Source organism: Gopherus evgoodei, chromosome 12, assembly GCF_007399415.2.
Source record: "Gopherus evgoodei ecotype Sinaloan lineage chromosome 12, rGopEvg1_v1.p, whole genome shotgun sequence".
NCBI classification, from domain to species: domain Eukaryota; kingdom Metazoa; phylum Chordata; order Testudines; family Testudinidae; genus Gopherus; species Gopherus evgoodei.
The window spans coordinates 41,450,679-41,472,529 of NC_044333.1; the positions used below are offsets into that span (position 1 = coordinate 41,450,679).

General features: G+C 50.4%; 1 protein-coding gene across 2 annotated transcripts in view; it reads left to right on the forward strand.

Annotated features, from left to right (window-relative positions):
* The first annotated feature begins 8,202 nt into the window (after positions 1–8,202).
* LOC115660274 (cytochrome b5) overlaps positions 8,203–21,851 on the forward strand; it is a 29,440-nt gene continuing 15,791 nt past the window's right edge. Inside the window, exons 1-3 of one of the 2 annotated variants that reach the window (XM_030581490.1) lie at positions 8,203–8,475; positions 18,608–18,736; positions 20,242–20,268. In XM_030581490.1, coding sequence (XP_030437350.1) covers positions 8,320–8,475; positions 18,608–18,736; positions 20,242–20,268 — 312 coding nt within the window. In that variant the 5' untranslated portion in view covers positions 8,203–8,319. The remainder of the gene's footprint in view (positions 8,476–18,607; positions 18,737–20,241; positions 20,269–21,851) is intronic. The other variant, XM_030581489.1, reaches the window with a different exon arrangement.

The following is a 21,851-nucleotide window of genomic DNA, read 5'->3' on the forward strand; positions in this document are numbered from 1 at the left end:
GCATTGTGGGCAGCTATCCCAGCGTTCAAGTGGCTGCAAGGTGCTTTTCAAAAGAGGGGGGTGGGGTGGAGTGTGACAGGGAGCGTGGGGGAGACAGAGAGTGGATTTTTGGAGCTGACACTGTGGCCAGGTCCGCACTACAGCGTTAAATCGATTTAACGCTGTACCCGTCCACACTACAAGGCACTTAAAATCGATTTTAAGGGGTCTTAAAATCGATTTCTGTACTCCAGCTAAACGAAAGGAGTAACCCTAAAATCGATATTACTAAATCGATTTAGGGTTCGTGTGGACGGAAATCGAAGTTATTGGTCCCATTCTTTTACTGAGCTACCCAGAGTGCACCGCTCCGGAAATCGATGGTAGCCTGGGACCATGGACGCACATCACCAAAGTAATGTGCCCTAGTGTGGACGCGTAAAATCGATTTTATAAAATCTGTTTTATAAAATCGATTTTATTAATTTCGATTTTACTCTGTAGTGTGGACGTGGCCTGTGTCAGCTCCCTGCCTTGCAAGTTCTAAGGACTGGAAAATACACAGCACCAACCTTCAATCATTTGAAAAGTTTCGACCCCTTCCCCCACCCCTCTCTTATTCACTAAATGCAAATAGCCTTCAGACCAGATAAGCAGCTGCTCCAAAACGGACTCCTGCCCCCCCGCCGTGTTGCTTCTCTCCTCAAGCAAACTCTGAACATTCCAAAGGAATCCCCCTGCCTGCCTCTGCTCGAGCAAACGAGCTGTGTTTGTTTTTTAGATAAGCAGCTCCAGGAGCCCAGAGTTCACAACAAAACAGCAGAGTGTCTGAACAGGCATTCTGGGATACCTCCGAATACCTCGGAGGCCAATTACAGCGCTTTTGGTGGCCACACATGTGGAGCAGCGGTGCATCACCAGCGCTGCAATCCTTATACCCCAGGCAGAGCAGGAGTACAGCCAGTGCTGCAGCCAGGGAGATGCAGCGCTGTATGTGCCTTGCAAGTGTGGACGGTGAGTAAGGTGCAGCGCTGTAAACCCACCACCAGTGCTGCAGCTCTCCAGTGTAGCCAGGCCCTTAGAGAGGTTTACAGTGTAACATTTGCTATTGCTTTATAACATGGTGTACAGATGAGTGAGACTATGCAGCATTCTACAAGTAATTAATAAGTACAGTTCAGTGTCTGTTACAGGGGCTGCAGAATTCACAGATTCTGTCACTTTCTGAGACTTCTGCGACTTCTGCAACTTCTGCAACAGCCAGTGTGGCTGACCCAGCGTCACCTAAGCAGCCGTCTCAGGGACAGGGCTGCTGCTGGAGTAGCTCTGCAGCCAGCGACTGTTTGGGTGGCCCAGGGCAGCTGGCCCTGGGGACCACCCGAGCAGTGGTCCCTGGGCCAGCCAGAGCAGCGGCTGCTCTGGTAGCCCCCAGCAGCTGGTGCTGCTGGCCCTGGCCCCCCCAGCAATGACCCCCCGGTGTGCCCCTCAGAGCAGCGACCCCTTGGGGTACCCCCCACAGCAGCAGCTGCCCCAAGATTTAGTCTGGGGTATTTATAGAATAATCATGGGCCATGAATTTTTGTTTACTGGCTGTGACCTGTCCATGACTTTTACTAAAAGTACTTGTGACTAAATTGTAGCCTTATTCATAAGGTGTAAATGTCAAACACATTCTTACAACTCTACTATCTAGCTTATAAATATAACAGACAGGAGAGTCAGACTGGTTTCCAGCTATGCATTTGTCAGTGTTCCGTGAGGCCTGGGGCCTTGGCACAAGCTGGCACTTGGCCTGCCAGCATCACAATTATATCCTGCAAAGCTGCAGGGGTTAGGAGTGGAAGAAAGAACCCTTTCCATCACTGTGGTAAGTGCCCGCACTACAAGGGCACATTTTGTCCAGAGCTTCTTTGTGGAGCCATGTGTGTGAGTTCCTGTGTAGCAGTGCAGAGTCCTGGGGAGCAAGCCACCCCTGTACTTACAACTTTATCTTGTCTTCATTTATATACAGAACGAAAACTGTGTTATCACTAGCAGCCTCTCTAGTCCCCTTTCTTCTCATCCTTTCCAGTCCAGTGCAACAAACATCCACCGTTTTCCCTTTCAAACACTTAAAACATACTCTTAGACAGCCCACCCTAATCAGGCACATTGAGTTCTTCCATATTTATTTGCCTAAAAAAAAATAGCAAAATAAAGCAATAAACTTAGCCTTTGGCCACTATTACTCTTTACCATTCTTAGACACCAATGGGAGCCTGAACGTTATCATTCATCTGTCTAGATAACAAACATGTTAGTGCAGGGATTATTTTCCTGTTTTGTACACACAGCTGGTGCTCAGTAAATGATAAGAGAGAAAGAAGCCTGTGGTGACCAGTATGCTCCTTGTAATTTTCCTGTTTTGTTTCCCGTCCCCTTTACAGTAACTCAGGCAGAAAGGCAGACATGAGACACCAGCTATGTACAGGTCTTGGCCTCTGGAATGTTTTCTTTCATCTCTAATCATTGCACTGAGGCTCCTAAATCAAGCAGTCAGGACAAAAAAGCACAAACATGGCTGTGATCTGTTCCTTCCTGCTGAGGTTGGTTGGTTTTTTTGTTTTTTTGTTTTCATAGAGAAAACCAAACCTTTCCTTGGTGGTGGACTGATAATGACTCTGGGCAGTTAAGAGATGTTCTGGAGCAAATAATTTAATATATTTCTATAGGTCCTTTAAAATTAGACTTTAAGGTGCTTTGCAGACTGTGTGGGAGACTTCACTGCCCTCTAGGACGAAATGCAACGCAGTGCACACCCTAATTGTTCATGGGTACTTTGGCTAGCTGCAACTACTAGAGTAAGTCAGGTCGGCCAGAGAGTAATTTACCTGAGCTCGAATTTGAGACATCAAGACTAACATTTCTACCTTGGCAAAAACTGTCATGGGATTTTTAGTTACCATAAAGTGGCTCAGACCTTCCTTCAGAAATAAGTACTCCAACAGTACTGGGGTCTTTCTTCAGCGCCAGGCTGAGTCATGGGGTTCAGTTCTCATACAGAAGGAATAAAGTCACATATTCTATAACCAACACTGCTTTTTGAAGCACACTGGGGATTTCTATGGATATTTCCCAACCAGGAGCCAATCAGGCCAAATACTGCTTAGTTTAGGGAGCTGACTAGCAGGAGAGTCATTTGCTATGTGTTGGAGGAGTTGGGGCAGGCCCCTTCTGACTTTTCATAGGTCTTCTGTATACCTCATGGTATCTAAACCAGGGGCTAGGTGAGCTTAAATACATAGCACAGAGCATGAAAATTTTCACAGCCCTGAGTGATATAGTTAAGCGGACCTAACTTTGTTGTGTAGAACAGCCCTTAGTATTTTGTGCCAGCAGAGCACAGAATAAGAATTATGATGAAGGTCTAGATGGTAATTGTCAGGCACAAGGAAATCTGATGCATTAATAAAGGAGAGCCGCTTCCTTTGGACAGATACAGTGTAGAACCTGAGCACTTGTCTAGGCCTAAAGATTAGATCAACCTAGCTGTATAGCTCAGGGCTGTGAAAAACGTCACATCCTGTGCAACGCAGCTTGCATGAGGAAAACATTTATCCACCCCAGAGGATATCAAAGGACAGTACGAATGTGCCATTCTGACGAGTGGTGTAAATGGGTTTAATACATAACTAACTCCCTGTTTCTGGGGGAGCAGAGGGATAGAGGATACATTTTAAGAGCAGAAAATTGGTCTGAGGTCAATATGAATTAGATGTTTCTTTGACTGAATGTTTTTTCCTACACCTGTCCCAACTGATGCATCTCACACAATGTCCCTCTTCCCTTACTAATTCTTTGATTGCTTCTTGGTCCTGATTCATCTCCTTAGACAGAACCACTAGAATGAGACAAAGATAAACCAGTGTAACTGAATACTGCCCTATACTTCAGCTCTTAGCTCCCAGCTATGGCTAGCTGGGCTATGCAAGACAGCAGTACAATTAGATTTTAAGTTATGGTTGCCAGGCACCAATGGGGCAATTTCCTTATTTCCAATAATAAAAATACTCCTTTCTGACCAGAAAGAAACCTGGAAGATTTGTTAGACACATAGGCTGGAATTCTGAAGAAAGTGTAAGGGAGGTAGGCACCCAGCTCCCACTGCATTTAAATAGGGTTGGGTGTTTAATTCCCTTGGTCTCCTTGGAAAACCCCAGTTGTAGTAAATAATCTGGAATCAGTGTGGTTATTCTTTCTTTCTCTGTATGTAACAATGGACAGTTTTAGTAACACCTCTTTTGAGTTATGCAACATTCTTCCCTCAGCAATGAGATTGGAGTTTGTAGCCCACTGTCGACCAGCAAATATAGCTGATTATATTTAAATCTATGACGCACATATACAAGAAAAACTCCATTGGAAATTAAGGGCAAAAACTTCAGGCCCAGAGATGTCCCTTACTTCTGCAGTTAGCTTCCAAGCTAACTGCTGTCCCTTCAGCATGCTGGATAGGAGCAGCATTGAAAGGCCTTTACTCACATGTGGCTGTGTTACCTACTCTGTGAAATGGCCCATGGCGCTTAGCATTTCTTTCTGCAGTTTTGTATGTGGACATTTATTTTGGAAACTGCTAGAAATTCCTCATTGCTTTCCAGATGGTGTTAAAGCACCTGGTCATTTTAGTAGCAGAGGGGTAGCTGTGTTAGTCTGGCTCTGTAAAAGCAGCAAAGAGTCCCCAGGCACCTTGTAGACTAACAGACGTATTGGAGCATGAGCTTTCGTGAGTGAATACCCACTTTGTCAGATGCATCCAACAAAGTGGGTATTCACTCTCGAAAGCTCATGCTCCAGTACGTCTGTTAGTCTATGAGGTGTCACAGGACTCTTTGCTGCTTTTACTGGTCATTTTAAAGACTTGTGAGACAATAGACTTCTACATATGCTTTCAGAAGGAATGGAAACAAAAGAACCAGTGTGGAACATATTCCTGTTGTGTTGGGATGTACCTGCTTTCCAGACCAAAGCCACTACAAGCTAACTGTTAGTCATGATACACTCTGCCATTTTATCAGGACTGTGTCAGAATATTCATTTTGAGAGAAGGTTTATCTTTCTTTGTTACTAGGGCTGGACTAGAACCAGACTATATAGCTCCAAATATCTCTGCAGTTTGGATCTGGACTTTGTGACTCTGACACCTCTCTGCTTGTTACCATTTTTAACCTTTCTCTAATGTCAATGGCAAAAAAAGGAAAAGGTATTTGGGCTGCTCTCTGGCTCATGCGGTTAGACTAGCTTAACTGGCAACTGAAGACAAATGTTCATTTCCTGTGAAATGAGATTTTTTCCCAAAAATATTTCCTCTCCGTACTGAATAAACAGAGAACAGGAAGACAGGAATTTACCGATGGGACCATGTGACAGAAATACAGTCATACAGGGAATAACTCACATGACATAAGGTAAACATCACACCATGTGACCAGACTCTAAAAGGGTTTACTCTCAAAGCTCCATAGCACGCATGGTTCTTTCCCTGTCCATCTATATAGCAAAGGAATCACTGAAGCTATTCATAACCTTTGATTAAGGCTGGTTGGAAGACATTTCCAGCCTTGTACTTGAAAAGGATTGATAATGATGGACATTTACATAACACTCCCTCTATAGCACTCAACAAACTTAATAACTGATTTCTGGCTTCTCCTTTGCTACCACATTGGATTCAAAGTTCTTGTTGGCATCTCTGCTCCTCTCTATTTGTCCAACCTGGTTTCCTCATCAGATGCCAGTCTTGATGCTCCCATCATCTATTTCTCCCACAGTCTTCTCTGCATTGTTTTCCATGCTGCCCGCTACAGCCAGAACATCTTCTCTACTCCAGCCCACCCCGCTCTCCTCAAAATCTGTCTCTTCCATGATGCCTACAATGAGTTATTAAGAAAACCTCATGTGAGCCACTAACACACACACAGCTACTGCTTCCTGCTCTCACCTCTCCGCATCCCCCCTTACTAGCTGTTACCTCTAAAAGCACGTTAGGACAAGAGTAGCAAAGCACCATCCCACTGTAACTGTATCAGAATTGGCCATTCTGGGTCAGGCCCCCAATCTATCAGCTCCAGCTGCCTACAAAAGCACTCACTGCCCACAGCTTCAGGGGGCACTGAGACCACCCATGAGGCAGCCAGACAGTTGTACAGCCCCACAGCAACCAAGAGCAGGGAGCAAGGATCTTTACCTGTGGGCACTGCGAGGGGAGTGTCACCATAGGCAGAGTAGGAGCAGGAGAACCTCACTCCAGTAGAAGAGGCAATGGGGTCAGGCACTGCAAAGAGCCCTTGTGCCACCAGGGAGGGGGGCAGGATGAGGGGTAGTCCCATAGGGCTGGGGAGGGGCCCCTGTACCCCCAGAGGCTGGGGGAGAGGTAGCCCCATATGGTTGGGAGAGGGGCCCCTGTACCCCCAGGGGCTGGGCAGCCCCATAGGGCTGGGGGCAGGGCCCCTGTGCTCCCAGGGGCTGGGGGAAGGGCAGCCCCATGGGTCTGGGGGAGGGGTCCCTGTACCCCCAGGGGCAGGGGGAGGGGAGCCCCATGGGGCTGGAGCCTATGTATTCCCAGAGGCTGAGGGAGGGGTCCCTGTACCCCCAGGGGCAGGGGGAGGGGAGCCCCATGGGGCTGGAGCCTATGTATTCCCAGAGGCTGAGGGAGGGGTCCCTGTACCCCAGAGTCTGGGAGGTGCAGCCCCATAGGGCTGGGGGAGGGGCCCCTGTACCCACAGAGGCTGGTGCCTATGTACTCCCAGAGGCTGGGAGGGGCAACCCCATAGCGCTGGGGGAGGGGCCCCTGTACCCCCACGGGCTGGGGGAGGGGCAGCCCCATGGGGCTGGGGGAGGGGCCCCTGTACCCCCACGGGCTGGGGGAGGGGCAGTCCCATGGGGCTGGGGCCCATCTACTCCCAGAAGCTGTGGGAGGGGTCCCTGTACCCCCAGAGGCTGGGAGGGGCAGCCCCATAGCGCTGGGGGAGGGGCTCCTGTACCCCCAGGGGCTGGGGGAGGGGAAGCCCCATAGCACTGGGGGAGGGGCCCCTGTACCCCCAGAGGCTGGGGGAGGGGCAGCCCCATAGCACTGGGGGAGGGGCCCCGGTACCCCCAGAGGCTGGGGGAGGGGCAGCCCCATAGCGCTGGGGACTATGTACTCCCAGAGGCTGGGGGAGGGGCAGCCCCATGGGGCTGGGGGAGGGGCTCCTGCACCCCCAGAGGCTGGGGGAGGGGCAGGCCCATGGGGCTGGGGGCGGGGCCCCTGTACCCCCAGAGACCGGGGGAGGGGCAGGCCCATGGGGCTGGGGGAGGGGCCCCTGTACCCCCAGAGGCCGGGGGAGGGGCAGCCCCATGGGTCTGGGGGAGGGGCCCCTGCACCCCCAGAGGCTGGGGGAGGGGCAGGCCCATGGGGCTGGGGGAGGGGCCCCTGCACCCCCAGAGGCTGGGGGAGGGGCAGCCCCATAGCGCTGGGGACTATGTATTCCCAGAGGCTGGGAGAGGGGCTCCTGTACCCCCAGAGGCTGGGGTAGGGGCAGCTCCATAGCGCTGGGGACTATGTACTCCCAGAGGCTGGGGGAGGGGCAGCCCCATGGGGCTGGGGGAGGGGCCCCTGTACCCCCAGAGGCTGGGGGAGGGGCAGCCCCATGGGGCTGGGGACTATGTACCCCTAGAGGCTGGAGGAGGGGCAGCCCCATGGGGCTGGGGGAGGGGCCCCTGTACCCCCAGAGGCTGGGGGAGGGGCAGGCCCATGGGGCTGGGGGCGGGGCCCCTGTACCCCCAGAGGCTGGGGGAGGGGCAGGCCCATGGGGCTGGGGGAGGGGCCCCTGTACCCCCAGAGGCTGGGGGAGGGGCAGGCCCATGGGGCTGGGGGAGGGGCCCCTGCACCCCCAGAGGCTGGGGCTGGTCGGCACAGAGGCTCCCCAGGTGAATGGCACCCCGCGTTCCCTGGGAGCGGGCGGGGTTGTTCGAGGCTGCAGCGCTCCCCTGTGCCGGGAGGGGCGCTACTCCCGAGTAGCCCGGGTGCTCTCGCTCCAGCGCCCCCATCACGCCTCCTTCTCGGTCAGGTCGGTGGTATGTCGCCCTCTCATTGGCTGCGGTGGGGTGTGAGGGCACCTCTGATTGGCTATTGGGAGTCGAACCAGAACCGGCTACAAGCGGCCGGCCGCCCGCCCGCCCCTCATTCCCATTGGTCGACAGCGAGCGGAGCACTTGGGACCCGGAAGACCCATTGTCTCCTGGGCGCGGAGTGGGTGTGGCCTAGGTACGGCGGCCGCGCTGGGCCTAGCTAGTTTGCCGTTGGTGCCGGTGCCGGGAGCCGGGATGGGGAGCGAACAGCCCAGCGCCGCTGGGGTCGGCGCGGCGCCCGAGGGCGGCCCCTTCTTCACCCTGGCGGAGGTGGCGAAGCGCAGCTCCAGCCGCGAGGCCTGGCTGGTCATCCACGGCCGCGTGTACGACGTCGGCCGCTTCCTGGAGGAGGTGAGGCCCGCGGCGGGGGGCCCTGCCGGGTCTGGGAAGGGGCGGGGGGCGCTGGTATTTACGTAGCGCTTGAGGGAAGCTTCCCGGGGCTGAGCACTGCCCCGCTTGGCGGCCCGTGGGGCTGGGGGGGGGCTGGGGACCCTGGCGCTGCTGGGCCCAGAGCGGGATTGTCTATGAACCGTTCTTTGGCTGGAGGGGAGCGGCGCCGGGAGGAAGCGGTCAGGCTCGGGGCTGGGGGGGCACACCGCGTGTATGGAAAGGCGCATTCCTGCCCCGGGGGGTGACCCGACAGCAAGTGTGAGAAATCGGGACGGGGGGAGGGGCAATAGGAGCCTATATAAGAAAAAGCCCCCGAAATCGGGACTGTCCCTAGAAAATCGGGTCATCTGGTCACCCTCCTATTGCCTACAGTCTCATTTAAAACAGATGGAGCAAGTGGATGGAAGTGGGGACGGGGGACAGACGTAACACATGATGTGGGGCTTTCAAATCGTTTGAGGTCCGCCCCCCCCAACAAATAATTGAACCTAGTTCTTGTTGGCATCTCTGCTCCTCTCATGATATGAAAAAAGTAAACTGAAGGCTTGGATTTGAAATTTCTGTGTTGGTTCCCTCAGGCTAAACGAATTCCTAGAAGATTTTATACTAAGTTGTAAGACAAGGTGCCTGAGGTAATATCTTTTACTGGAACCAACTTCTGTTGATGAAAGAGACAAGCTTCCAAGCTAGGCAGAGCTCTGCTTCAGTTCTGGGGGAAACTTGTTCCTCTCAGTAACAGACCTTGGTTCAGTAAAAGAGATCGCCTCACCTACCTTGTCTCTCTAATGCCCTGGGGCCAACATGGCTACAACGCTGCAAATGATGGGTATGGCTACACTTGAAACAGCGCTTTGAAGTGTGAGTGTGGTCGGAGCGCCAGCGCTGGGAGAGAGCTCTCCCAGCGCTGCACGTAAACCACATCCCTTGCGGGTGTAGCGTGCAGCGCTGCGGCACTGATTACACTGAGGCTTTACAGCGCTGTATCTTGCAGCACTCAAGGGGGTGTTTTTTCACACCCCTGAATGCGAAAGTTGCAGCGCTGTGAAGTGCCAGTGTAGCCAAGCCCTAAGTAGTGTCAGGGTCGGTCAGTATTTTCAAGGCAGATCTCCAAGCAGAACCCAGGTTTTAAAGGAGACAATGCTGGTGATTCAGTAGATGAGTATCTGTCATGTTATTCACTTCCAAGAGGTGGGTGTATTTCTCTGACTGGGAGGGGAGTTATCCCTGTGTATAGTCTGCAGTTCTCCTGTATTCTTTGGGGTTAGCAGTGTTATGTGATAACTCATGGCTATTGACTTGGATTCTGGAAACGTTTTAAGGTATAGGCAGCTCCTAAAAGTGTTTGGAGTCAGTAATTCAGCAGAATTAATAATAAATTGTCAGCTGTGTTTTTTGTCCCACCTCAAAATAAAACCTCAGCTGCCATGCCACCCCCACCTGCCTCGAGCTTCTGCCTCCTCCTGAGCAATGCGCTTATCACCTCATTCTGAACTCATGCTGAAACAGAAGCACTTCAGTGAGTGAAACCATGTGGCGTTTACTGAGGTCTGCTTGTGAATCCTCAGGTGATGAAAAGCAAGTCAACAATCACCATGTCATTGCCACATTCCAGACCCTCCGTGGCAACGTTGGAACATCAAGCCCACTATGAAGCTGTGGGTCTGTAGGACTGTGCTTGTACCAACTCAGATGTATGGAAGTGGAAATGAGGGCTCTGAGGAAGGCTGAAGAGCACCAGATTGATGTCTTTGATTCTCGTTGTCTTTGTCAGCTGCTCCAGATTAAATGGCAGACGAAGATTTGCAATTAAGATATTTGTAGCTGAACCCACCAGCCACCTCCATCAGCACAGATTTTGGTTTGGCATCTTCCTTGGTATGGACATATTATTAGGATGGATGACCAGTGAATTACAAAGCACACTTATGAAGGAATGTTGCTACATGGTCGATGATGGCTTACATGCCAGAGGCTATGGTGTTGCAGTGAGGTTGGCAGTGGTGATCATAGATTGAGCATCCAGCAAGACTGTCTTAAAGGCCTAGCTAGAGATTGACCTGGGTGGTGCTTGATCTGCAAGGAGGATGCATTCCTTTGGAATTTGTGGTGATGATAACAACACTCATAGTCATCTTGTAGGAAGACTCTTGTAAAAAGCAGACAACCTCTGTGCCCCTTTGTGACGCAGCTTGGGGTCTTTCACGCTACATTGGCTTAGGCTGTCCCTTCTTTGCCTGAGTCAGTTTTGCATTGTTTGCAGCTTTCATAGTGAAATGGAACTGGAATCTTGTCTTGTCTTTAGTGAGGTCTACAGTACAGACTTCTGACGAAGTAGCTATGTCAGCGAGGAGTGTGAAGAGGTGTGATCCCTGACCAACAGAGCTGTGCTAGCAGAAGCTGCTAGGGTAGAGAAAGTTATACTAGCAAAACTGGGCTTTTACTGGTATAATTTGTTGCTCACGGGGGGGATCTTGTTATACTGGTACAAAGCACAGCTTTAACGATGTAGCTGTGTCCATGCTAGGAGTGTATTGCCAGTATAGCATGGCCTGTGTGGTCAATACAGCTGCTGGGAGAGTCAGACCCAGGCACTTGAATAGATTTTAAACAAGCCCAGTGTCTGATAAACTGTTCTGCATTAGTTCTCTGAGAGTATGTCTACATTAGCAGAGTTATAGCACCAGCAGTTACAGCACCGCTCAGAGAGTGCTGAAGGGAAACCACTGTTGTGTGTTCACCCCATCAGCTGCCTGCACAATAGTGTTCACACTTGCAACACTTGCAGCGGTATTCGGAGCGGTGCACTCTGGGCAGCTATCCCACAGAGCATCTCTTCCTCTTCTGTCACTAAGAGTTATGGGAAGGTGGAGGGGGGCCATGGGACATCTTGGGTCCTGTCCCAGTACCCTGTGATGCATTGCTTCACATCCCGGCAATCCCTGTGCTTCCGTCCACATTTGGTGCCATCTTTCAACGGTTTGTGTAGTGCACAGTCTGCAGGAATGGATTCTGCACTCTTCTGGCATATCACATTCTCCTTTAGTCTCTCTTCTTGCTGTCCTGCCACTCCTTCAATCCTTGTTTTTCAGCTGTGGAGTGCATCATGACATCATGCAGAGAGCCCTCTTTAGTTCTTGGTGGCCGCTTTCTAATTCTGTGCAGCCATTCAGCTGGTGATAACAAAGAGAGAGGCTGGGCTCCCAAGGTCATCTCTGTGAAGCCAAAATGCAACATTTTATAGAAGCAGTATTGTTTGCAACACACAGAACACTGATTGAACACAGCCACTATTCACATATCTATCACTAACTGGCTGACCCCAGGTAAGCACACATGAGCCACAAGACCACCAACATGATGAGTAACCACAGGGGAAATCAGTGTTCCCGGACCCTACTGTACACTGGGCACCTGGCTCTTGGGGAGAGTCAGCTCGGGGCGGGGGGTGGAGGGGAGGGATTTTATAATCATTAAGGGCCCCACATTTTCCACAGGATGTGATCATTATGGAAGATATCTCGCTGCTGAGGGTGAGCAGGGAATCAAAGGAGGGTCTTCTCCAAGACTGCAGCTTCTGCCCTGGCCCTTATGCGGCTCACTTGTGTTCAGGAATGGTCCCCACCGCCCCAATGACAGCAGAGTGGCGTGGGAAAGTTACCCTTAATGGGGCAAGAAACAAAGCAGCTTTGCCAAAGAACCTGTGTCAGTGGATTGCCCAGTATCTCCAGGAATGATGCCCCCAACATCTCACTTCAGCAATTCCAAAAATCAAAGCCACTTACTAGGGGCCTCCTCTCCTGTTTGTGCTTCACCAAGCTCCAAAAGCTGTGGCTGGCTAGCCGCCTCTGTGGTAGAGAAGAGCTCCTGGCTGCATGCATCTCTGACCTCTGTGTTGTCCTCTGCCCCTGGGTCCCCCTCTCCATCCAAGATTTCCTCCGCCTGGCTCAGTCCAGTCTTGACTGGCATGCGAGCCACTGAAGTATCTACAGTGGCCTTCGCAGTGGTAGTGGAGTCTCCACCGAGTATCACGTCCACCTCTTCGTAGAACGGGCAGCACCAAAGCGGCAATTTGCCCCCCACATCTTGTGGTAGGCGTTCTGCAGCTGCTTTTCTTTGACCCTGCTCTGCAGTATGTCCTGGCCATGGCCCGTTTCTGTCATGCATCGTGAAATCTGTCCGTAGTTGTTATAATTCCTGTGGCTGGAGCACAGCTGGTACTGGACAGACTCCTCTCCCCAAATGCTGATGAGGTCCAGCAGCTCAGCATTGCTGCAAGTGGGGGATCGCCTGGTGCGTGGAGCAGGCATCATCACCTGGAAAGAGGTGTTGAGACTACTGCATGCAACACTGAGCAAACAGGAAGGGGACTTTCAAAATTCCCCAGGAATTTAAGGGGTGGGGCTGACAGTTGGTCACCTGAGGGCAAGGCAGTAGAGTTCAAACCAATGGCCAGAGAGGCTAGAACAGGCATTGTGGGAAACCTCACAGAGGGCAGTTGCAGTGCTGTAATCGTCCAGGGTATCTACACTGGCACCGTGGCACTGTAGCCCTGGCACAGAAAGCTCTATGCCTCTCGTCGGGGTGTTGGGGTTTTTTTGTTCTGTTTTTTTAATAGCGCTGCTGCTGCTGCGCAGTGGGTTGGCAGTGTGTACACCTCAGGAGTTACAGCGCAGAAAGCTGCTTTGCTGGCAGAAACTTGCTAGTGTAGACAATGCCTGAATTGCTGTAACTGCAGATGTCAGGGATTCAGCATGAAATGTTCCCTCTCAATCCTCTGTCATGGTTGGGGCAATTGCTAATTGCTGCCTGTTCTAGCCCATGGCCACATGTTGTTTGTACAGAATTGCTGAGCTCATTGAAGTGCTATTGCAAGGCTATTGCATAATTTCTGAGAGGCCACTCCAGTTCCTGCAAACAGACACAGTGGGTCAGGTGCTGGTCAGTCTGGCTAAAGTGTGTCAGTTGCAATATGAATTATTTTAAACTTTATTTAAAGTCTTATGCTGCTGGTTACATAATAGAAGTGCTAAGACATTGGACTTACCACATGGCAAAAGTCCATCGGGTCATAAGAACATGGACAGAATGAGAGAGATGTGCAAAGGCAGCTCCTCAAGTTGCATTTAAACCCTATAGTGTGAGTTGGTATCTGTTTGTGCTCCAGTGGGGGTCTGCCTGATGTGTTTCAGATGAAGTAGAACCATTGCCATAAATATCGCCCAAATAGGACAAGAGTCATTCACTTACCACTTGAAACAGAACAAGCCCCAGAGTGCAGGTTACAGTGGGGTCTATGTGCTGCAACTGCTGGAGCCATGAAAACCAAGTCTGTGTGTTTAAATATGGATTCCAGGTCAACTGCCGAGGGCTAACTTTCCAACTCTGTGCTGAAATGGCCTGTCAGGAGCAGGGGTGAATGTACCTTTTGATTAGCTTTATGAAGTGTAAGTAGCCCTGTGCTGCATGCCCCTCTCTCCACCACATGCACACTGCCATTTGGGGCATTTAACTCATCCCCTCCAAACCCCCTTGCATTTCTATCGATCTAAGGTACTCATAAACATCGTAGTGGGGGGCTTTACTGGATTTCTTCTCACAGTCCCCTTCGGAGGCAGGCAGTGGTGGCGTTTGTATTTTACAGCTAGGGAACTGAAGAGTTGTGAGTTGGGGGGCTCTCTACATGAATTCTGGTTGATATTGTGAAGTTGTATTAGGGAGAACCGCTGTTTATGAGTACCTATGGCTGTCTACAGCACAGCTTATGTCAGCATAATTTATGTCGCACATGGGTGTGCATGAACCACCCCACTGAGTGACATAAATTACACTGATGTAAGCACCAATGTGGAAAGTGCTATGTCAACAGGAGAGCATCTCTGGCCAACATAATTACTGCTGCTCACGGGGGCTGGCTTAGAGCAGCTACGTTAGAGAACTTACAGCTGCATTGCTACAAGTTCTCTATTGTAGCCAGAACCTGTGTGTATATGGGCTCACCGTGGATGATAGGGTCTGTAGAATGTGTGACCCAGGCAGAAAGAGTAAGGCCTTGTCCACACTATAGAGTTAAGTCGACTTAAGTTACAGTCCGTAACGTACAGCCACTGCTATAATTAAACCGCTGTTGCATCTCCACACTATGCACCTTGTGTCGGTGGAGTGTGTCACAGGTAGTTATCCCACTGTGCAGCTCACCACCATCTACCACAGGGTGTGTTGGGAAGGTTTTGCAATGCCTCATGGATAGGGTCCTACCAAATTCATGGTCCAGTTTGGTCAATTTCACACTCATAACATTTTAAATGTAGTAAATTTCACATTTCAGCTATTTAAATCTGGAATTTCATGTTGTAATTGTAGGGGTTCTGACCCAAAAAGGAGCTGTGGGGGGGAGGGGTCGTAAGGTTATTGTAGGTGGCGTTGCGGTAGCACTACCATTATTTCTGCACTGCTGTTGGTTGCAGCACTGCCTTCGGAGCTGGGCAGCTGGAGAGCGGTGGCTGGTGGCCAGGAGCCCAGCTCTGAGGGTGGAGCTGCTACCAGCAGCAGCGCAGAAGTAAGGATGGCCTGGTATAGTATTGCCACCCTTACTTCTGCGCTGCTGCTGGCAGGGCACTGCCTTCAGAGCTGGGCGCCCGGCCACCAGCCACCACTCTCCAACCATCAGCCGCCACTCTCTGGCTACCCAGCTCTTAAGGCAGCACAGAAGTAAGAGTAGCAATACTGCGGACCCCCTAAAATAACCTTGCGACACCCCCCCAACGCCCTTTTGGGTCAGAACCCCAAATTTGAGAAACACTGGTCTCTTCAGTGAAATCTGTATAGTACAAAGTAAAAGCACCCAGAAGACCATTTTTCATAGTGGGATACCAGATTTCATTGTCTGTGACATGTTTTTCGTGACCATTAATTTGGGAGGGTTCTACTCGGGGGGGCAGGTTTAGCATCCCATGATGCAGTTTTCCCATCCTATAATTCAGTGCGCATACTAGTATGTTTCATGCTGCTTTTCAGCAGTCCCTGTAACCTGCGCGCCCTCTGTCTCTGTCAGAAAGCATGGCTGGTGGAAAGCATGGCTGGTGGACTATTGTGATGAGCGTTATGAACACAACGCACCTCATCCTGCAGTATTTCATGAGCTGTGACTCTGATGACAATGCCTTGGTGTCTGCCTTACGGGGAAAGAAACAATTCAAGATTGCTGTGATTGCATTCACAGAGAAGTTGCACATGGTGGACTGTGGTTTCTAGGCTTGAGAAACAAGCAGTGAGTGGTGGGATCACATTGTTATGCAGATTTGGGATGACAGCAGTGGCTGTAAAACTTTCAGATGTGCAAAGCCACCTTCCTGGAACTTTTCAGTATTTTAGTTATTAGTTCCTGGCTAATGGACTTTTCCTTAGTAGGTGCTGGGTAAATTTTTCAAGTCCTGAAAACCACCCGTGAAGATCTACAGCTTTAGATGAATCACTTTGGCTCGTTTTCAGGCACAACTCCCTTAAATGCAGAGTGGAAGGATGAGGTGCACTTCATGCTTTGGCTGTCATGGCAGAATGCATCTCTTTTTTTCTTAGTGATGCATGTTCTCTGCAGTGAGCAAGGTTGCTAGGTTCCAATAAGCATCTTTCCATCTCCTTTCCTGCATTCTTGTTCTCTCTAACAAAACTAGGAACAGGAGAAATCCAGTTCCTAAGGGATTTAATAATGCTTTTTCTATCTGTCACTTCTTGTACTGCCCACCTGCATCTACTATCTCTGCACCCTCTTGTGTCTCACTTTGGAGGTAGTAGGCTGGTGGTGTGAAACCTGCCAATGGGAAAGGCCTGTGGCGTTCATCATGGAGGTGACACTTAACCTCTGCCCTCATCCTCAGAAGGCTTAGGGCTTGTCTACATCACAAAGTTGCAGCGCTGGTGAGGGGGTTACAGCGCTGCAACCTAGGAGGTGTACACATCTGCAGGGCATCACCAGCGCTGCAACTCCCTGTTTGCAGCGCTGGCCGTACTCCCGTTTTGTCTCGGGTGTAGAGGATCCAGCGCTGGTGATCCAGCGCTGGTAATCAAGTGTAGACACTTACCAGCGCTTTCTTGACCTCCGTGGAATAAGCAGGTATCCCAGCATACCTGAGGATACCTCTCTGGTAATCAAGCAGGTCTCCTTCCCTGCGGTTTGCTCCGGTGTTCTCCGAATCCCCCCCAAGCGGGTCTCCTTCCCCGCGGTTTGCAGGGAGGTTCGGGGAACGCGAGAGCAAACCGCAGGGAAGCAGGTCTCTTTCCCCGCGGTTTGCTCTCGCGTTCCCCGAACCCCCGTGCAAGCAGGTCTCCTTCTCCGCGGTTTGCTCTCGCGTTCCCCGAACCCCCTCCCCGCAAGCAGGTCTCCTTCCACGCGGTGTGCTCTCGCGTTCCCCGAACCCCCGTGCAAGCAGGTCTCCTTCCCCGCGGTTTGCAAGGGGGTTTGGGGAACGCGAGAGCAAACCGCGGGGAAGGAGACCTGCTTGCAGGGGGGTTCGGGGAACGCGAGAGCACACCGCGTGGAAGGAGACCTGCTTCCCCGCGGTTTGCTCTCGCGTTCCCCGTACCCCCCTTGAATCCGCCCAACAGCGCTGCAGTGTGGCCACATCTAACACCACTTGCAGCGCTGGTTGCTGTAAGTGTGGCCACTCTGCAGCGCTGGCCCTATACAGCTGTACTAATACAGCTGTTACAACCAGCGCTGCAAAATTGTAGATGTAGACATACCCTTAGTTTGGGTGGAGAACACTCCCCATGGTTCTTCCCAGCTCATTACAGAAGCATGTTCATATGCAACGCCCACTCTGAACTCTGACCCAGGGTAGGTCTGTGCACAGCTATCATTCTGTTGTTGATTACAGGTCATACTGACTTTTCAAGGGTGAACAGGTATCTTTTATCACCTGTGGTGTTTTATATACTAGTTAGATAAAGGTTCTGCTGAGGAATGCAGCCTTGAGGGGGAAGGAGACTAATTTCAGTGATTTAGACACTTCAGAGGTGAAATGTTTTTTTAAATCAGTCAGAGTGCAAACAGTAAAACTTCTCTTTAGGACCTTCACTCCCCCTGGCTGCTGAGTGTTTGTTTGCCCCTGGCTGGATTTCAGAGTGGGCCAGATGCAGTGCTGGTGAATCAGAGGGTGCTTCGAGGAGGGTCACTAGAATTGTCAGCTTATGCCATTGGCAAGCCTGGCCCTCTCTCTGTTGATGTTACTGTAAGTGGAAAGATTAATTAAAGCAGAGAGAGATCCTCTTAGTGCAGGACTCTGGGGAAATGGAATAGCAATGTTGCCTCCACTGACATCCAGGAGCAGAGCATCCTAGATTGAGCATCTGGGAACCATTCCCTAGCCGCCTTTATTCCAGCAGGTGAGGAAGAAATAAGAATGGCTCATGCATGGAAGGAAAGGGGAAAACACACAGCAGGAAAAAGTTCTCTGCAAGCGAGAGTGCATGGCCTGCCCAGCATGTTCTGTTCAAGAGCCATGAGGAGGTGCTCTCTCTATTATGCCTAAATAATCACGGTCCCTGCTGGAGTATACTCAATGCCTCAGGCTCTGCTCTTCGGGGCTCCTGTGCTTGTGTGTTGCTTGCACTCACGGCTCCTCTAGAGGTGAACTCCTGCTCATATTCTGTGTTGTGCTTCTGCATGAGCATACATCTAGGGGCATCAGGAGTCAGACCAGCCTGTCTTGGCTATGAACCTTAGGGACTACAGAGCAGACTTGACTGAGAGGGCTGAGTCAGTGCATTGTGGATGTTGGGGAATTGCTTCTTGTTGGTGGAGGGATTTTTGCTGCCTGTAAAGCAGGTAAGGCTGGATTCCAGGTGCTTGCCAGACCCTGCAGTGCTCTCTCATTACTCGTGACTGCCTGAAGAGGAGGTTGCAGACTTGGACCTTTAGTGTGGTTATCTTAAGCTGTTCTTTGGGGTCTGTGATGGATTGAAACGACTGGAGTATGTTTGCAGTGTTGGGCCCAGGACATTGCCACAGTATGTGTGTGTGTGTAGAGGAGACTGGAATTCTTCTCATTGCTTTTTATCCCTCAGCCTTGGGCTCACTGAATTCCTTCTTTTCCAGCATCCAGGTGGAGAGGAAGTTTTGCTCGAACAGGCTGGTAAGGATGCCACAGAGAGCTTTGAAGATGTTGGGCACTCCACAGATGCCAGGGAAATGCTCAAAGAGTACTTCATAGGAGAGGTTCACCCGGTAAGCAACAGCAGGGTGTGACAAACCCAGAGGGAACTCTGTGCATGCCCCCTCAGGGTAATCCAGCAGACAACTACATCAAGATATGTCCTACTAAATGAGGAGTTGCTGTGTACCTCCTTCCTCCACCCGAAAAACCAAACAAATCCCCCAAACATATGCAGAAATGTAGGCTGTAGATTAAACTCTAAACAAATCTTCCCCATTCAGAGGCTTCTGAATGCAATTTAGTCAATGTCCCTGTCACAATGTGCACCTCTTGCTGCTGGACTGGCACCTCCTCCTGGTCACTCTGGGGTTAGCTCAAGACTGACATTCCTAGTCATGGTTGCACACCATCATTCCGACCCTGGTCTGAAGCTCCTCTTGCTCCAGGACCCACAGCGGAGCCTTTGTGATTTAGTCCTCCAGCTAGGTCACTCGGCGTTCCCCCTTCCAGGATTCAGTCCTAGGCAGTCTGCTATTCACTGCTTGAGTTCCGAGCCATGCCCTCGGAGGCTGGTAGGGGAACCCAGGTTTGCCATCTTCTCCAACATCCAGTCCAGGGACTCTCGGCTCAACAGTTTCGGGTTCCTTTCTCTCCCCTCACTGCTCCTTTCCTGGACTGCTTCCTACCTGTCTGGCTCCCCTTCTCTCTCTGGGTGTACTAGCTCCAAGAATCCTCTCCTTGGGAGTGACTGCTGCCTGCCTTCCTGCAGCCTATCCTAGCCACCCAGTCTGTAGCCCACTACCTAGCTTTACAGCCCCTGCTCCCCTCCCTGTTTCTGCACATATGAGCCTCTCTAATGAACTGCCTATAGCCTAAAGCTCCCCTGTTTGCAGCCTAATTAGCTGATTAACCCCCAACCTGGCCCAGTTCAGCTCCTGCAGGGCCAATGTGGGAGCTCACCCCATCATGTCCCTTAAAAAAAATTCCTTTGGGAGGCTGACTGTGCAGGGGGTGGGGTCTGAACTCCTTGCCTTGTGGATCAGGGGTTGATGATGTGAGACAGCTGATGCTGTGGACCCTGCATTCTACATGCTTTGTGATTAAACTTGCCGTAAAGCCAGTGCCTTTTGGCTGGCAAGGCCTTGGTCACAGCCAGGGGCACCAGGAAGGGGGGAGAAGGGGCACGGCCCCATCACTTTTAAAAGTAGGAAGTCTATGCCCTCCCACTTTTTACTGGCTGTAAGGGTGAGCAACAAATGGAGAAGGGAGTGAAGAGGTGCGAGCAGGAGGCAGGGCCACTGGGGAAGATGCAGTATTCGGGCGGGGCCTCTGGGGAAGGGACGGGGCCCCAGTTTGGGTGCCAGTGGCCCTTGTTTGGGTGCTGATGGGTCCACTGCTCTTAGGGAGCTTCTGCTGCTGTTGGTCACAGCGAGGAGCTGAAGCTGAAATGTTCCAGGCAGCTGCCCAGGTGATGCTGGCTGGGTGCCTGCTGATTCTTCTGCAATGGTTGAAAAGTTACAATGTTTGCAATTTTTTCTCTTCTCTTTTCTCCCCCCACCTCTCCAAAAACCTGCAGTGCGATCGCAAAAATGAAGGCTCTAAGGTAAGAAGCAAGTGTTTTGTGTCCCCCGCCCATCCATAATTTATTGTCTAGGAGTCTGCTGGGTTCAGATAGCAGATATTTCATTTTGTTTCTACACAATGTGTTAGGTATTAGCCTAGATGGAAAAGATTACACAAACCATAGGGATTGGACGCTGTGGAGAAGAAACCCAAGAAAGTGTGTGTGAGGGGAGGGGTTGAATGCTGCTTTGGAGAAGAGGGGGGCTCATGGCCATCCCAGGAACAGCAGGGCTGTCACATTGGATATGAAGTGGAAGAGAAAGATGGTATCTTGCGTTGCAAATGAGATCTGGCTCATCCTTTAGGGAGCAGGGATTTGTTGTATTTTTACCCTAGTGAGGGAAGGGCACTGCTTTTCTTCCATTGGTGTCCTTTCAAATTCTAATTTGAGTAATTGCATCTTACCACCTAACTGTCCCCCAAAATTTTACTTACAATATCTTCCTTCTATTCCTAATCTGTAGTATTGCTGTGAGCTGCTACACAGCTACCATCTCACACTCAAGATTAGCTACATTTATTTGGCAGGAAAAGTTATTTTTGTATACATATTTGTAAAGCCCTTCAACATGAGCCCCTAGACAGAAAGCCCATTGTTTAAAATAGATGATTGAGTTGCTAGAGTTGTCTTTCCCTCTCTTTTTGCCACAGTAATACCAGCTTGTCCGGGTTCTCATTGCAAATCCAGTGTATAGAGCAAGCAGATTGAGTTTGAGGAACTGGGAAATATGCAGGGTAAGGACCACAAGAATTATTGAGCAGACCTCCATGGTAGATGTAACTTTTAGTATGATGGCCTAAATTGCACAGCGAGTGAAATACAGCCAACAGTTCTGGTTCAGACACAAGAATGTTTAGCACCTGCCTGTCCCCAGAAGGTCTCATGGAATATAAGCAGGAGAGGAATCATCCATTGCCTTGCAATTCTAACTGTGTAAATGAGGTCTGTGGAGTCTATCCATGCTCAGGTCTGGTACACGACACATTTACTGAAAGAGGAATAAAGTGGTTTTTTGAACTAGTTCTAAGCATTATCTGTGCCTTGTCCTCTTTTTTTTTTTTTTTTTTTTAAATCTTCCTCCCCAGTTCCTGTTGATAAAGATTTGAGATTACCATGATATCCTAGTTCAGTTTATTGAACTTGTCCTGAGAACATCAATTTTTGATTGTAAACATGTCCAGGGAAGTGCCCTACTAATCTGAAAGTGTTCCCCAGCAGCCAAGAGATTTAAGCCAATATTACCATGTGTTTGTGGCCTTTGTTGAAAATGGCCTTGCTTAGAAAGGATCTGCTATTCCCATGTGCAGTATTAATGTCTTGAGAGGTTGTAAAATCCATACCATGGTTTGGTTTGTGATATGTCAGAGGGCAAAAGATCCTTGAAAATATGAGTAACATCTTCAAATGTGGAAACAAACTGCACCAGTACAAAGCCAACTACAGAACCACCCAAATGGAACGTTCATTATAGCGGATGAAAATGTGTAAGGATATCCTAGCAAGGTTGGTCCTATTTGTATTCCAGTGAGTGGCAGGCTGGAGGAACATGTCTTGTTTATGAT